Source organism: Polypterus senegalus, chromosome 17 (assembly GCF_016835505.1).
Source record: "Polypterus senegalus isolate Bchr_013 chromosome 17, ASM1683550v1, whole genome shotgun sequence".
In the NCBI taxonomy this organism is placed as follows: Eukaryota; Metazoa; Chordata; class Cladistia; order Polypteriformes; family Polypteridae; genus Polypterus; species Polypterus senegalus.
The window spans coordinates 19,136,353-19,151,561 of NC_053170.1; the positions used below are offsets into that span (position 1 = coordinate 19,136,353).

The 15,209-nt window shown below is 43.3% G+C and overlaps 1 protein-coding gene across 1 annotated transcript in view; it reads right to left on the reverse strand.

Moving 5' to 3' along the window:
* Nucleotides 1-256: 256 nt before the first annotated feature.
* fbxl20 (F-box and leucine-rich repeat protein 20) overlaps nucleotides 257-15,209 on the reverse strand; it is a 38,216-nt gene continuing 23,263 nt past the window's right edge. Inside the window, exons 9-15 of the mRNA XM_039739402.1 lie at nucleotides 9,548-9,622; nucleotides 9,335-9,465; nucleotides 9,184-9,244; nucleotides 9,054-9,098; nucleotides 1,829-1,885; nucleotides 1,330-1,542; nucleotides 257-1,156 (exon numbers count right to left, since the gene is read on the reverse strand). Coding sequence (XP_039595336.1) covers nucleotides 1,049-1,156; nucleotides 1,330-1,542; nucleotides 1,829-1,885; nucleotides 9,054-9,098; nucleotides 9,184-9,244; nucleotides 9,335-9,465; nucleotides 9,548-9,622 — 690 coding nt within the window. The 3' untranslated portion in view covers nucleotides 257-1,048. The remainder of the gene's footprint in view (nucleotides 1,157-1,329; nucleotides 1,543-1,828; nucleotides 1,886-9,053; nucleotides 9,099-9,183; nucleotides 9,245-9,334; nucleotides 9,466-9,547; nucleotides 9,623-15,209) is intronic.

The window sequence follows — 15,209 nt, forward strand, 5'->3', positions numbered from 1 at the left end:
TCTGTCAGTCTTTCCTCTTTGCCTTCTCCTTTGCCACCCCAACTACCTCACTGACCTTCAAAACCTGCACCATTCTGGAAGGAATGGCCTGTAGGAATTAGATAGCATTGAAGATTCGACAGCACCCTCTGGTGGTGCACTGGCCACAGTGCATGAAGTTCTAGAATTAACATGCAGCTTTTGTGCTGCCGGGTCTCGATTCTTTAAACGTAACTTAGAACTCCACTTCAATTCAAACTGGCTTACCTGTTGCTCACCATTTTATTCTTCTTTGTGTTTACAACAGTTTATAACTTTTTTTTTTTTGGATAACTCCAACATCTCTTGACGCAGTATGGGGAAAGACGACCCCCTAGCCTCAGCTACCGGGTAATTAATACTGAGCTCTGCTGGCTTATTACACCTAATGAAGGCCGACCTGTCCTGGTCACCAACTTACCAATCTGAGCAGCTAAACTGCCACAGTGAAGCCCAGTCCTTCCTACTAAAAACACACGCCACTGCTGTTGGGCACCTGGTGGGACTCGTGCCAGTTCAGCTCAGGCTAATGGTTGCATGGAATCGAGACCCCTGGCCACTTGAACCTCGTACGAGTGACCAATTCCCTCCCCCACCCCGACCCTAAACTGAAGGGTCCTCTGACACCTGCGCTTGCTTTACACATTTATATATAAAATTTTGGATCATTGCATGCAAAATTCTTGTCCTTAAATCTTTTTATAAAAATATATGGATTATCAGAAGATGGGTGGGACGACTCAGCCAGATGACAGTGAGCAGCAGAGAAGACAGGCGGTGCCACCTGGTGGTCAACTGAAGATGGGTCAAGGTGGGGGTTTGGGGTATGGTGGAAGGGCAGGTTTCATTGCGCACTCTAACCTGCAGGGGACGCCACACTGTTTCCCAAGAGGGCTGATCTGTCAGACAGCAAGAGGGTGAGCAGCGTGACGCAGATCTGCAGACAAGTCTCTGGGTCGCTCTCTGGTTCAATGTTGCACAGCTATACAATATTTATAGACCTCCACGGTTCAAGGTGCTTTTTCCAGCATCATAGCAGGATGCAGCAACGGCAGAAACGCTGTCGGCTGCCCCCCACAGAGGGTGGCGGGGTCACTGGTGCAAAGTAAGCGTGGACTTTGATATTGGGGAGATGTGTCTAAAGAGACAGAGAGAGGGAGAGTTAAAATAAAAATAAAAAGATGCACGTCAATTAAATAAGAATATTTAAACTGTTAACTTGGCTCCATCCACCAAGTCACAGAACACCAGGCTCCTCTCCTCAGTGCCCATGCCAGGTACAGGCTGCACCCTCCTTGGGTATCTGCTTACCCTGAGTCTCTTGATACCGGCACGGGTGATCTGCTGGCAGTCGTACAACTCGATCCTCTCCAGGCTGTGGCAACCCTTCAGGTGCTCCAGTGAAGCATCTGTAATGAGGGGACAGTTGTCCAGCTCGATGACCTCAAGGCGGTCGTGGGCACATGGTCCGCTCCCCAAGTGGCGAATCCCGTCATCGGTGATGAGCTCACAATGGGACAGGCTCTAAGAGGAGGATGAGGAGGAGGGGGACAGGGGTAAGATCGAGGCCAAGAAGTCATTACAGCTCCAGGAAACGATGGGCCCAATTAGATTAGAGGCAACCAGGAGACAGGAAGCCTCTGTGGTCTCCGCTCAGACAACACAACTCCGTTAGCAACTGACGCAGCTGGATGGAGAATGCGCGGCGTAATGCGGTTAAGTCAAGAGAGCAGCCAGCCTGACAGGGCTAAGCAAAGGATGGATGAATGAACGAACAAACGAACGAACGAGAGGTCAAAGACGCACTTACCAGCACCTGCAGCCGTGGGCAGTGTATGGACAGCTGGATGAGGGTGGCATCTGTAATCTGGGGGGGTGGAATAAAAATAAAAAAAAAAGACCATTTTAGTGGTGACGAGGGTATGGTGGAAACGCACAGCAGCCCCCAAGGTTGATAAATGGATTCATTCATTTTGATTTGTTATTGAGGTCAAAAATGATGCCACCTTCACTCCCTAAATGATGGCACACCAGGCAACAGTGAAACTTGGAGAAAGTCACAGAGTTCAAATTGTTTTATGTTAAGGGAGAGGGTCTGCGGAAAGAGGGGGGCAAGCTATCAAATAATTAAAAAAAAAAAAAAAAAGACCTGTCTAAAAATAAACTCCTCTAACATACGGGCCACAATGGGCACAGTGCCCCAGTCACACTCTGTGTGCTGTTGGCATTTCATTTGGGTTTAAAAGTCTGACAACTGTTAAATGAATGCCCTTGGTGGTCTAAATGCCCTCATCTGGGTTGCACAGCTTCTTATGACTAAACCCCTAGCACCCCCCACCTCCCAAAGGGGCAACAAAACAGCAACCCACTCCTCCTCTGCTTACAACAATCGGCCTGTAACTGGTAGCTGACATTTATTTGGCAAATTCAACTGAATGCAGGGATAGCAAAGCAACCATTGTGTGAAGAAAAAAAAACCAAAAAAAAAAACAGTTCAAGACAAAAGTGAACGGCATGATGGGTAAGGAAACATATTCTGAATTTTAATGAATTTGGGCTTGACATAGTAATGTGGTCATCAGTGCTGCTGCCTCACAAGTCCCATCATCCTGGGGTCAAAGCTATCATCCTGTCAATGTACATGTTGGAGTGTGGCCGTGTCCAAGACCCCTAGAATTGAGTGTACTGGACTGCACTAGGCCAGCAGCAGTATGGACAGAGTTCATGGAAAAATAATGTAGCTAAGGCTGAAAGCAGGAGAGTGAGAATCAAGTAACAGGGTCTAAAATGGGATTCTCAAAACAAAAAAAAAAATATACACACATAAACTAAGCCAAAAATCAGAGGTCCAAGATCACGGTGAAAGAGAGAGGAAAACAAGTTTCTAACCAGAATTCAAACCAACAATATTGCTAGACCTTGTGGGTGGCATTTACAAACTCGAGCATTTAAATGTGCAATGCCAACGTTTATTACCTCCAAACGTGTGACGTCACGCATCCATCGGGCCTCCGCCAGCTAAACTCGCCTAGCAACTGATACAACAAAAAGCACAAATGGTGGTACCCATAACCAAAAAAGGTCTCAGCGGGAGAAAGTCATTTATGTTTAACATGGTGAAAACCCTTCAAAACAAAACCTAAAAATATTTCAGGTATCATTTTGGGGGGTTTAAAATATACCGTAAATACTCACATATAAGTCAGGTCTTGAAACCCAAAAAAAAATCGATCATAAACCCAGTATCCTGGTCCTATGGGACAGCAGTGCCAACCAATGTGCCACCCTAATGGCTTTGATAAACTGACTTCATACTTCATCCGACTTCAGACCCATCACCTTCAAGTGCCTCCACTACTCCAGCTTTCTGTTTGACGTCAAATCAGTTTTAAGCCATGCCATGCCGTACCGTACCACTCCTGCTAGACAACACTCCCTTAGCTTTAAGGCTCCTGCTCTCTTGGCTCAGGGTTTGCATTTTGTGTTGGCTTCACCTGTGCTTCTTCCATCATCCGATTCTTCTGCTCTTACAGTGGGGACACAGACACTGCTGTGCCATTTAATCAGGTCTTAATGCACTCCATCATGTGGAGCTGAACTCAAAGTTTCCATACACCTTTTCTGAATTCTTTAAACTCACTTTCTAACCCCTCCACAGAATTTATACTGACAAACTATGAAATTTGGCATATCATTTAGGTCGTCTGCTTTGTGCAGGGCAAAAGTAATTTTTTCCAACGATGTTCACAGACCTCAGATTATTTCACTGTTTACTGACTATATCACAATTCCAGTGGGTCACAAGTTTATGTACACTTTGTTAACCGTGTCTTTAAACAGCTTGGAAAATTCCAGAAAATGATTCTGATCACCAATTATCTTAACTGGAGTCAACATGCAGATGTCTGTTAAGGCCTACCATCAAACTCACTGCCTCTTTGTTGGACATAATGAGAAAATTCAAAAGAAATCAGCCAAGACCTCAGGAAAAAAAAAAAAACTGTGGAGCTCCACAACTCTGGTTCATCCTTGAGAACAATTTCTAAACACTTGAAGGTTTCACATTCGTCTGTACAAACAATAACACAGAAGTATAAACACTATGGGACCACACCGCTGTCAGGCCGCCCAGGAAGGAGATGCTTTCTGTCTCCTAGAGAAGAATGGACTTTGGCACAAAAAGTGCAACTCAATCCCAGAACAACAGCAAAGGACCCTGTGAGGATGCTGGAGACTTCAGGTAGACAAGTACCGATATCCACAATACAACAAGTCCTGTATCGACATGACCTGAAAAGGTGCTCAGCAAGGAAGAAGCCACTGCTTCACAGCCGCCATAACAGAGTCAGACTGCACTCTGCAATACCACGTGGGGACAAAGATCTCACCCTCTGGAGAATTGTCCTCTGGTCTGATGAATGTTTGCACATAATGACTATTGTTATGTTTGAAGCGAAAAGGTTGAGGCTTATAAGCCAAAGAACACCATCTCAACTGTCAAGCTTAGGAGTGGGAGCATCATGTTGTGGGAGTGCTTTACTAAGACTGGTGCACTTCACAAAATAGATGGCATCATGAGGATGGAAAATGATGGAGATCTACTGTAGCAACATCTCAAGAGCTCAGCAAGGAAGGTGAAGCTCAGTCACAAATGGGTCTTTCACATGGAAAAGGACCTTCAAAGTTGTAGCAAAATGGCTTAAGGACAACATGGTGTAGGTACTGGGGTGGCCATCACAAAGCCCTGACTGACCGCAGTCAGACAGAACTGAAATAGTGTGTGTGAGCACAGAGGCCAACAAACCCGTCCCAGTTCCGCCAGTTCTGTCTGGAGGAATGGGCAAAATATTCTAGCAACTTGTTTTAAGAAGCTTGTGGAAAACAACACACAATGGGCTCAAGTTAAACAATTTAAGGGCAATGAGACCAAATATTAACAAAGTGTACAGAAACTTGTGACCCATTGGAATTGCGATATAGTCAAAAAGTGAAATACTCCGAGGTCTGTGAGCATTGTTGGAAAAAATGACTTTTGTCCCATACAAAGTAGACATCTCAAACAATATGCCAAATTTACAGTTTGTTAGTATAAAATCTGTGAAAGTGTATGGAAGCTTCTGACTTCAACTGTATCTCAGTCATCATCTCCTTCATTTCACAACGCTGATATGCACTTCTATGCTATGTAATGCAACATGCAATGGACACAATTTACTGAAGTGGTACAGTACCACAAAACCACTTTAAAAATATAATCACAAATAATAAACAAACATTCTATAGTGGGTACGGAAAGTATTCAGACCCCCTCCTATTTTTCACTCTGTTATAGTGCAGCCATTTGCTAAAATCATTTAAATTAATTTTGTTCCTCATTAATGTACACACAGCACCCCATATTGACAGACAAAAAAATGAATTTTTAAAATTGTTGCAGATTTATTAAAAAAGAAACTGAAATATCACATGGTCCTAAGTATTCAGACCCTTTGCTCAGTATTTAGTAGAAGCACCCTTTTGAGCTAATACAGCCATGAGTCTTCTTGGGAAAGATGCAACACATTTTTCACACCTGGATTTGGGATCCTCTGCCATTCCTCCTTGCAGATCCTCTCCAGTTCTGTCAGGTTGGATGGTAAACGTTGGTGGACAGCCATTTTTAGGTCTCTCCAGAGATGCTCCATTGGGTTTAAGTCAGGGCTCTGGCTGGGCCATTCAAGAGGGAAAGATGAATGTGGCCAAGTACAGGGATATCCTGGACAAAAACCTTCTCCAGAGTGCTAAGGACCTCAGACTGGGCTGACGGTTTATCTTCCAACAAGACAATGACCCTAAGCACACAGCTCAAATAACGAAGGAGTGGCTTCACAACAACTCTGTGACTGTTCTTGAATGGCCCAGCCAGAGCCCTGACTTAAACCTAATTGAGCATCTCTGGAGAGACCTAAAAATGGCTGTCCACCAACGTTTACCATCCAACCTGACAGAACTGGAGAGGATCTGCAAGGAGGAATGGCAGAGGATCCCCAAATCCAGGTGTGAAAAACTTGTTGCATCTTTCCCAAGAAGACTCATGGCTGTATTAGCTCAAAAGGGGGCTTCTACTAAATACTGAGCAAAGGGTCTGAATACTTAGGACCAGGTGATATTTCAGTTTTTCTTTTTTAATAAATCTGCAACAATTTCAAAAATTCTTTTTTTTTTGTCTGTCAATATGTGGTGCTGTGTGTACATTAATGAGGAAAAAAAATAATTTAAATGATTTTAGCAAATGGCTGCAATATAACAAAGAGTGAAAAATTGAAGGGGGTCTGAATACTTTCCGTACCCACTGTATATAGGCCGGGGAGTGATGTGGAAAATTTGTGAGACCAGAGCTCAAGTGTCCACCCAGGCAGGTCTCAATAGTGTTATTTTGTTCTTCTCCGCTTCTTCATGAGCTTTTCATACAGTTAGGTTATTTCATGACTTCTAACTGGTCTGCTGGCGATTGGCACTCCACTCAAGTTTCTGCTCTGCACCAGCTGTGCCAGGGAAGGCTGAGGCCCCCATCCACATCTGCTTTCTCATGCATAAGGGAGCGATTTCCAAATTACAACTCCATTACAATACTTTCCCCTCTCTCCTCTTATACACACACGGTTATCACTTATTATATGGAATGAACTCTGCAGAAATTGGAATTTACACTGATGATGACAAAACCATTAATTAAAATTAAACTTGGCATTTGAGAAATTATTCACGATTCCTTATTCTACTCCAGATTGGGAAAGTAGTTACTTTTAATTTGAATAAAAATTTGGGTAAAAGTGATGAACAGGACTACTGTATGTGCGGTGCTACTGTCTGTGGGGGTCTTGCACACTCCCCCAGGGTCTGAGTTCCAGTGACCCTGAACTGGGAAATGCAGACTAGAAAATGGATGAATGATTCGGATACTCAAAACATCCAACCAATATTTAGAAATTAACACATCGTCTTTAAAAAGTTTAACGTAGTGTCTCTTCAATCCAATTATGCATCAACCCATTCCTCCAATGCAGGGTGCAAATACCTAATCTGACAGAATGGGGCACAAGGCAGGAACCAACTCTGGATGTGATGCCATTGCTCTTATAAAGTGCCGAATTTTGAATTTCAGTAGATGCCAGCCAAACGTAATCATGAAATAATGAGGAGAGCCAATTCGCTAATTGTTCCTGCTCATCAGAAGGTGTGATTTTGACTCATCTTCTACTCTAAATTATAGAAAGATGCCTCATCCAAATGTGGTTCTTCTTCTGCACCCAGAATTGTCAAGATAGACAGCAGCCTCCCACGACCCTGAATTGCATATGCAGGATAGAAAATGGATGGATGAACAATGCATGCAACATGATTAAAAGTTAAGACGGAAGTAAAAAATTTAGGGGTAACCGTTGACTGTAATCTGAATTTTAAATCACATATTCATCAGACCACTAGGACAGCATTTTTTCATTTAAGAAACATAGCTAAAGTTAGACCTCTTATATCATTGAAAGATGCTGAGAAATTAATTCACGCTTTTGTTTTCAGTCGACTAGATTACTGTAACGCACTCCTCTCAGGACTACCCAAAAAAGACATAAATCATTTGCAACGAGTGCAGAATGCAGCTGCTAGAATCCTAACTGGGAAAAGAAAATCCGAACACATTTCTCCAGTTTTGATGTCACTACACTGGTTGCCTGTGTCATTCAGGATTGACTTTAAAATACTGCTTATGGTTTATAAAGCCTTAAATAATCTCGCTCCATCTTATATATCGGAATGCCTGACACGTTATATTCCAAATCGTAACCTCAGATCTTCAAATGAGTGTCTCCTTAGAATTCCAAAAGCTAAACTTAAAAGAAGTGGTGAGGCGGCCTTCTGCTGCTATGCACCTAAAATCTGGAATAGCCTGCCGATAGGAATTCGCCAGGCAAATACAGTGGAGCAATTTAAAACACTACTGAAAACACATTACTTTAACATGGCCTTTTTATAACTTCACTTTAACATAATCCTGATACTCTGTATGTTCAATTCTTCATAATAACTATTCATGGTGGCTCTAAAATCCGTACTGACCCCAACTCTCTCTTCTGTTTCTTTTTCCGGTTTCTTTGTGGTGGCGGCCTGCCACCACCACCTACTCAAAGCATCATGATGCTCCAACAATGATGGACTGAAAGCCAGAAGTCTACGTGACCATCATCATCAGGTCCTTCCATGAAAATATGATGATTTATGTTAGGTAGAATGCCCAGAGGGGACTGGGCGGTCTCTTGGTCTGGAACCCCTACAGATTTTATTTTTTTCTCCAGCTTTTGGAGTTTTTTTTGTTTTTTCTGTCCACCCTGGCCATCGGACCTTACTCTTATTCTATGTTAATTAATGTTGACTTATGTTTATTTTTATTGTGTCTTCTATTTTTCTATTCATTTTGTAAAGCACTTTGAGCTACATTTTTTTTGTATGAATATGTGCTATATAAATAAATGTTGATTGATTGATTGATTGATTGATACACCCTTTTGGGGGAAACTGAAAATGTGCTGTTGAGGACGATGCCATTCTAAGCATTTTAGTCATCGGTTATCTTTGAAGAGTCGCCTAACCAGTTAGTCTATCAATGGACTAACAGAACTCACGCACAATCACATGTAGCAACCGTAGTCTCAAATGACACTCCCAGGCCTACCCTCAAGCATTTCAAGACAGGGCCACACCATTTAGACCAGCTAGGACAGGTAAGGGGGCTCAGCAGCTACCTACACAGACAGGCCTAGACCAGACAGCTTTAAACCTGAGGGGCTCTTAAATGGCCACAGAGGAAGAGGGTGGTCTAACTCGCAAGTTTATTGACACGGCACATGCTTACTGTTGGAAATTTGAGTAAGGTGTCCCGTCAATTTGACAGGCCTAGCAAAGGCATAAAGTACCCAGAGCAACATGGCGGCTGTACTGGGGATAGGAATCGAAATATAAGGTGATGACAGATCTGCACTCTACTCTCGCCTCCTCACCTGGACACACTCTTCTAGGTCCATCTTCTCCAGTTCATGACAATTCTGCAAGGAAAGGAGGAGACCATTAAAATGAGAAACAGACTGATCCAAGAGTAAACCACAGAAAAAACGCCCTGGGCCCTCTTACCTTGGCCAAAGTGGTAAAGCCAGCATCCGAGAGCTGGGAGCAGCGGGCCACCTCCAGAATCCTGGTGGATGCACAAATTTGTGTCAAAAAATAAATAAATAAAATAAAATCTACATCTATCACTGAGAAAGAATGGGTGCTACAGGCTTACCGTAACCTTGGACAGTTCTGGCCCAGGGCGTGTAAAATGGCATCAGTAATGTTGGCACAGCCAGAAACACAGAGGGACTGAAGGCGGTGACATCCTCGACATATGGTGATGAGTCCCTCATCTGTGATTTGCTGTTAGTGGACAGAAGTTGCACAGTTATATGCTGGATCTGCAGGCGGGCACAGGTGACGTGGGCGCCGGAATGGGACTTACAGTGCAGGCCTGAAGATTCAGGGTGATTAGCTCTGAACAGTGGGCTCCGATGTGCTTGAGGGCTTCATCCTCCAGCTGCATGGGGAATAAATGAAGGAGCGCGTCATTAACGCCACTAGAGACACAGCAATGCAGATCTCTGAACAATGCCGGGGTTGGTCAAATGTTTTTTTGAGGCTTTCAGCGCACAAGGGACATTCACTGATGGACATGCGGAGAGCCAGCTGCAGTCCGGGAGGACGCTAAATCGAGTGACTGAAACTGAAATGTTGTGTGGGTCTGCTTTTAAGGCAACACCCTTTTATTATCGAAGACACACACACAAACAGACACCTAAAACTAGAAGCTCACTCTGATGGACACACTCTGTGGGGGCATGGACTTGTAACAGGAAGTGGAGTCGGATCCAATCAACAGATGTGCGTCTTTCTTTATTCTCTAGTGGTATCAGTGATGAGTCTCGCATGGATTTGAGCTCCCTGAAACCTCCACTGGGTGTAATACTAGTGACTGCTAAATTAGATAAACTTGGCAATTAAAACTAGCTTCTTTCAACTGAGGCTTTTATCTAAAGATAAGCCCTTTTTATGGGTTCAGGATTTAGAAAGAATTATACACTCACTGGCCACTTTATTAGGTACACCTTGCTAGTACCGGGTTGGACCTCATTTTGCCTTGTTTTTCATGGCACTGATTCAACGAAGTGGTGGAAACATTCCTCAGGGGATTTTCATCCATACTGACATGGCAGCATCACGCAGTTGCTGCAGATTTGTTGGATGCTCATCCATGATGCAAGTCTCCCGTTCCACCATATCCCAAAGGTGTGCCGTTGGATTGAGATCTGGTGACTGAGGGGGCCATTTGAGCACAACAAACTCATTGTCATGTTTAAGAAACCAGTCTGAGATGATTTGAGCTTTGTGATGTGGCACGTTATCCTGCTGGAAGTGGCAATGGGCACCCAGCGGTCAGAAAAGGATGGACGTGGTCAGCAACAATACACCGGTGGGCTGTGGCATTTAAACGATGCTCGGTTGGTATTAACAGGCCCAAAGTGTGCCAATGAAATATCCCCCACAGCTTTACACCACCACCACCACAGCCTGTACCATTGATACAAGGCAGGATGGAGCCCTGGATGCTTTCACGTTGTCGACGCCAAATTCTGACCTGAACATCCGAATGTTGTGGCAGAAATCGAGATTCAAAAGAACAGGTGACTTTTTCCAATTTTCTATTGGCAAATAGTTGCCTCAGTTGCCTGTTCTTAGCTGACAGGAGTGGCACCAGGTGTGGTCTCCTGCGGCTGTAAGCCCATCTTCTTCAAGGTTCGACATGTTGTGCATTCAGAGATGCTCTTCTGCATACCTTGGTTGTAACGAGTGGTTATTTAAGTTGCGGTTGCCTTTCTATCGGGTTGAACCAGTCTGGCCATTCTCCTCTGACCTCTGGCATTAACAAGGCATTTCTGCCCAGAGAACTGCCACTCACTAGACATTTTACTTTTTAGGACCATTATCTGTAAACCCTAGAGATGGTTGTGCAGTGATAAAGTCCCAGTAGATGAGCGGTTTCTGAAACACTCAGACCAACCCATCTGGCACCTACAACCATGTAATGTTCAAAATCACTTAAATCGCCTTTCTTCCCCATTCAGATGCTCAGTATGAATTTCAGCAGGTAGTCTTGACCCTATCTACATGCCTAAGTGCACAGAGTTGCTGCCATGTGATTGGCTGATCAGATATTTGCGTTAACAAGCAGTTGAACAGGTGTACCTAATAAAGTGGCCAGTAAGTGTACCTGATTTTATTTAGTCCCAACTTGACTACTTTAATGCACTTTTTGTTGGCGCCAGCCAGGCATCTATCCCATGTTTACAGCTGCTCCCAAATGCTGCGGCTCGTCATTTTAATGGGGACACACAAGCGAGAGCACATTTTTCCTATGCTGGTCTCCCTGCACATTTCATAATTGATTTTATTGTTTCTTATAAAACCCTGAATGGCCTACCTTCCTCTTACCTCCCTGAACTTTTACAGTGCATCTGGAAAGTATTCACAGCGCATCACTTTTTCCACATTTTGTTATGTTACAGCCGTATTCCAAAATGGATTAAATTCGTTTTTTTCCCTCAGAATTCTACAAACAACACCCCATAATGACAATGTGAAAAAAGTTTACTTGAGGTTTTTGCAAATTTATTAAAAATAAAAAAACTGAGAAATCACATGTATATAAAGTATTCACAGCCTTTGCTCAATACTTTGTCGATGCACCTCTGGCAGCAATTACAGCCTGAATTTTGTTTCTCATGGTCTTAGAGTCCTTCAGGTGCCTTTTGGAAAACTCCAGGCGGGCTGTCATGTGTCTTTTACTAAGGAGTGGCTTCCATCTAGCCACTCTACCATACAGGCCTGATTGGTGGATTGCTGCAGAGATGGTTGTCCTTCTGGAAGGTTCTCCTCTCTCCACAGAGGACCTCTGGAGCTCTGACAGAGTGACCATCGGGTTCTTGGTCACCTCCCTGACTAAGGCCCTTCTCCCCCGATCGCTCAGTTTAGATGGCCAGCTGGCCAGCTCTAAGAAGAGTCCTGGTGGTTTCGAACTTCTTCCACTTACGGATGATGGAAGCCACTGTGCTCATTGGGACCTTCAAAGCAGCAGAAATTTTTCTGTAACCTTCTCCAGATCTGTGCCTCGAGACAATCCTGTCCCGGAGATCTACAGACAATTCGTTTGACTTAATGCTTGGTTTGTGCTCTGACATGAGCTGTCAACTGTGGGACCTTCTATAGACAGGTGTGTGCCTTTCCAAATCATGTCACATCAACTGAATTTACCACAGGTGGACTCCAATGAAGCTGCAGAAACATCTCAAGGATGATCAGGGGAAACAGGATGCACTCGGGTCTATTGATGATTTAGGGGCCACCAGAAGCAATTACGACTAAAGTGTTGGGGAGATTGTGCCTTTGGAGTTGTAACCCCCAGACTGTGGGATGGGCTACTACTTCATGTTAAGCTGGCCCCTACTTTGCCAATATTAAAATCACTTCTTAAGGCACATTATTCTTCCTTGGCTTTTAACTTAATTATCGAGCCAAGTCCGAGAAGTTTATTGGATTTTGTACTGTATTATTCTTACAGCACTTTGGTCCGCTATTGCTGGTATTAAATGTGCTATATAAATACATTTGCTATTGATTGGCCCTGTGGGTTACTCTCTTTAAAGCTGAACACCTGGAAATCCTGCTGAACATCCATTCACTCCAAGCCAAGGTCTGTGCCAGTGACTGAACCAACCTGGCAGAAGACACATTACCTCAAGAAGGGAATCTCTGTGCTGAACCCCGTTTATGAGAAAGAGCGACATATTATCAAGCTGCAGAAGACACGGCAAAAGCCCACACCCAAAAAGAGCAAATGTAGACTATGTTAAGGCATGGACACAAGAAAAGGGCCAGACCACCACAAGCCAAGTTCAGCCCATAGCTACAGCATACACACGGCAGACGGCACAGCACATCATCCTTAAAGGCTGGTATCATAAAAAAAAAGATAAATTAGACCTGTAAGGAGCTCGTCAATAGCCAGCATGTTTAACTCTTAAACCGCGTAACAGAAAAATGCAACTAGGCTGATTTCCAGACTGCAGGGGATGACTTATACAGAAAGATTAGAAGAGCTGAGCCTTTTCAATTTAAACAAAAGGAGATTAAGAGGTGACATGATTGAAGTGTTTAGAATTATGAAAGGAATTAGACAACTGGATTGAGACTGGGACTTTAAAATGAGATCAACAAGAACACAGCAGGAAACTTCCTCAAGGTAAACTTTGCACAAATGTTAGGTGGGTTTTCTTTACACAGAGAGCCACAGACACTTGGAATAAGTGGCCAAGTAGTGTGGGAGACAGGAGGACTTTAGGGACCTTCAGAACTCGGCTTGACGTTACTTTAGAAGAATTAAGTGGATAGGACTGGCGAGTTTTGTTGGGCCGAATGGCCTGTTCTCGTTTAAATCTTTCTAAGGACGTTCACAAATGTGTGTGCTAGGGAAACATCTACTTTTTTTTTTTTCCCTTTTAAACAAACTTTTAACTACTTTGGAGGCAAAAGAACTTTAAGACGAAGCTTAACAGTTCAGCCCTCTCCTAACCCATGGCTCTACATTAATGCAAGGCCAAGCATTCTGCAAGCCATTTTGGTTTTATTTCCTCTCACGGAAAGTACAACGCAGTTATCATGACAGTACAAACGGGAACAGAGAAATTTATAGAATACTAATAACGTGCTCATGAGCTGCAGTTCTAATTTTAAAACTAACGGCTCCATAAATGTGCAGGAGCAAGTGAGACGTGAAATCTAATAAAGAACAATGCGGGATTGATAGAGACAATGATGGTTCTAATTTCTTGAAGAACATTGGTAATGTAATCAGTTTAATTTAAAGAATAAAGCAGATGAAAATGGAAAATTTAAAAGGAAATCCAAAAATGTTATGCTGTGAGACAACTACATAAAAAAATGCACACTTTAACACACAAGATATGGTAAGAAGTAAACACCGAACTGTATAAAATGTTGAATTTTTTTAAATTTTTTTTTTAGAATAACTAGGGAGCTTCACTCGCCAACGCGCCATTGTGAAGAGAGGGGATGAACGCCCCCCCCAAGCAGACACGGTCGCTCCTCTGAAACCCCCCTCTTAAACGGTGATATAATGGGAACAAATAGTTTGTTGGTTTTTTTTTTTTTTTACCTCCTCTTTGCTCAGTCAGCTGCTAGCTTGCTGTGCCATGTGATCTGCATCGTGCGGCACTTTAAACGTTTAAGAGCCTGTACAGCAGCTGTCATTTTGTCTCACTGCCTTGGCTCTCTTCTCCCCCAGACATCCTCAAACACTATTCGGTCTCTTTTCGCTGTTCCGTTATTTCACCGAGTAATAATTTCCATTTGTTTGCGCTAATGTGATCTTTACTATCATTTTTTGAGACTTTCGAATTTTCCTACTTCCATTATCTCTAACCTGCTCTGCATGTGTATGGCGCCAACATTTTTGAATTCGTTATGATGTTCTACTTTGTCTTCTTCCGGCCCCAGGTGTGGTTAAATTTCTTGGCACAATTTGCTTTCTTTTTTGCATTTTTTTCGTTTTGACGCGCTGCTCTTTCTTCTTCGCTTAGTCGTTGACGTGTCATCTAGAACGTATAAACGTTTTAAGAGCTGAGAACACAGGAAGTGTGTCTGCCAAAAACGTTCCAACAACTGAGAGGTTAGATGGTTGTAAGTAGGGCATGACTTGCAAAAGTCACCGTCTCACAGGACTTGCTTCCAAAGGATGCAAGTTTGACGTGACTTGACCGTCTCGCGGGACGTCAAAGTGTCCCTCTTCAAAAGATCACGTCTAATCTCACGAAAAAAAAAAAAAGTCTCGTCTCAAGATTTTTTTTTTTTAATAATAGAGAGATGGGGGCCAATATTGTTTCAGTGAAAAAGAATAAGTTTAGATTAATAATTTATTGTGATCACTTAAGTAGTCCTGCGTGGAGTTTGCATGTTCTCCCCGTGTCTGCGTGGGTTTCCTCCCACAGTCCAAAGACATACAGGTTAGGTGCATTGGGGATCCTAAATTGTCCCTAGTGTGTGTGACCTGC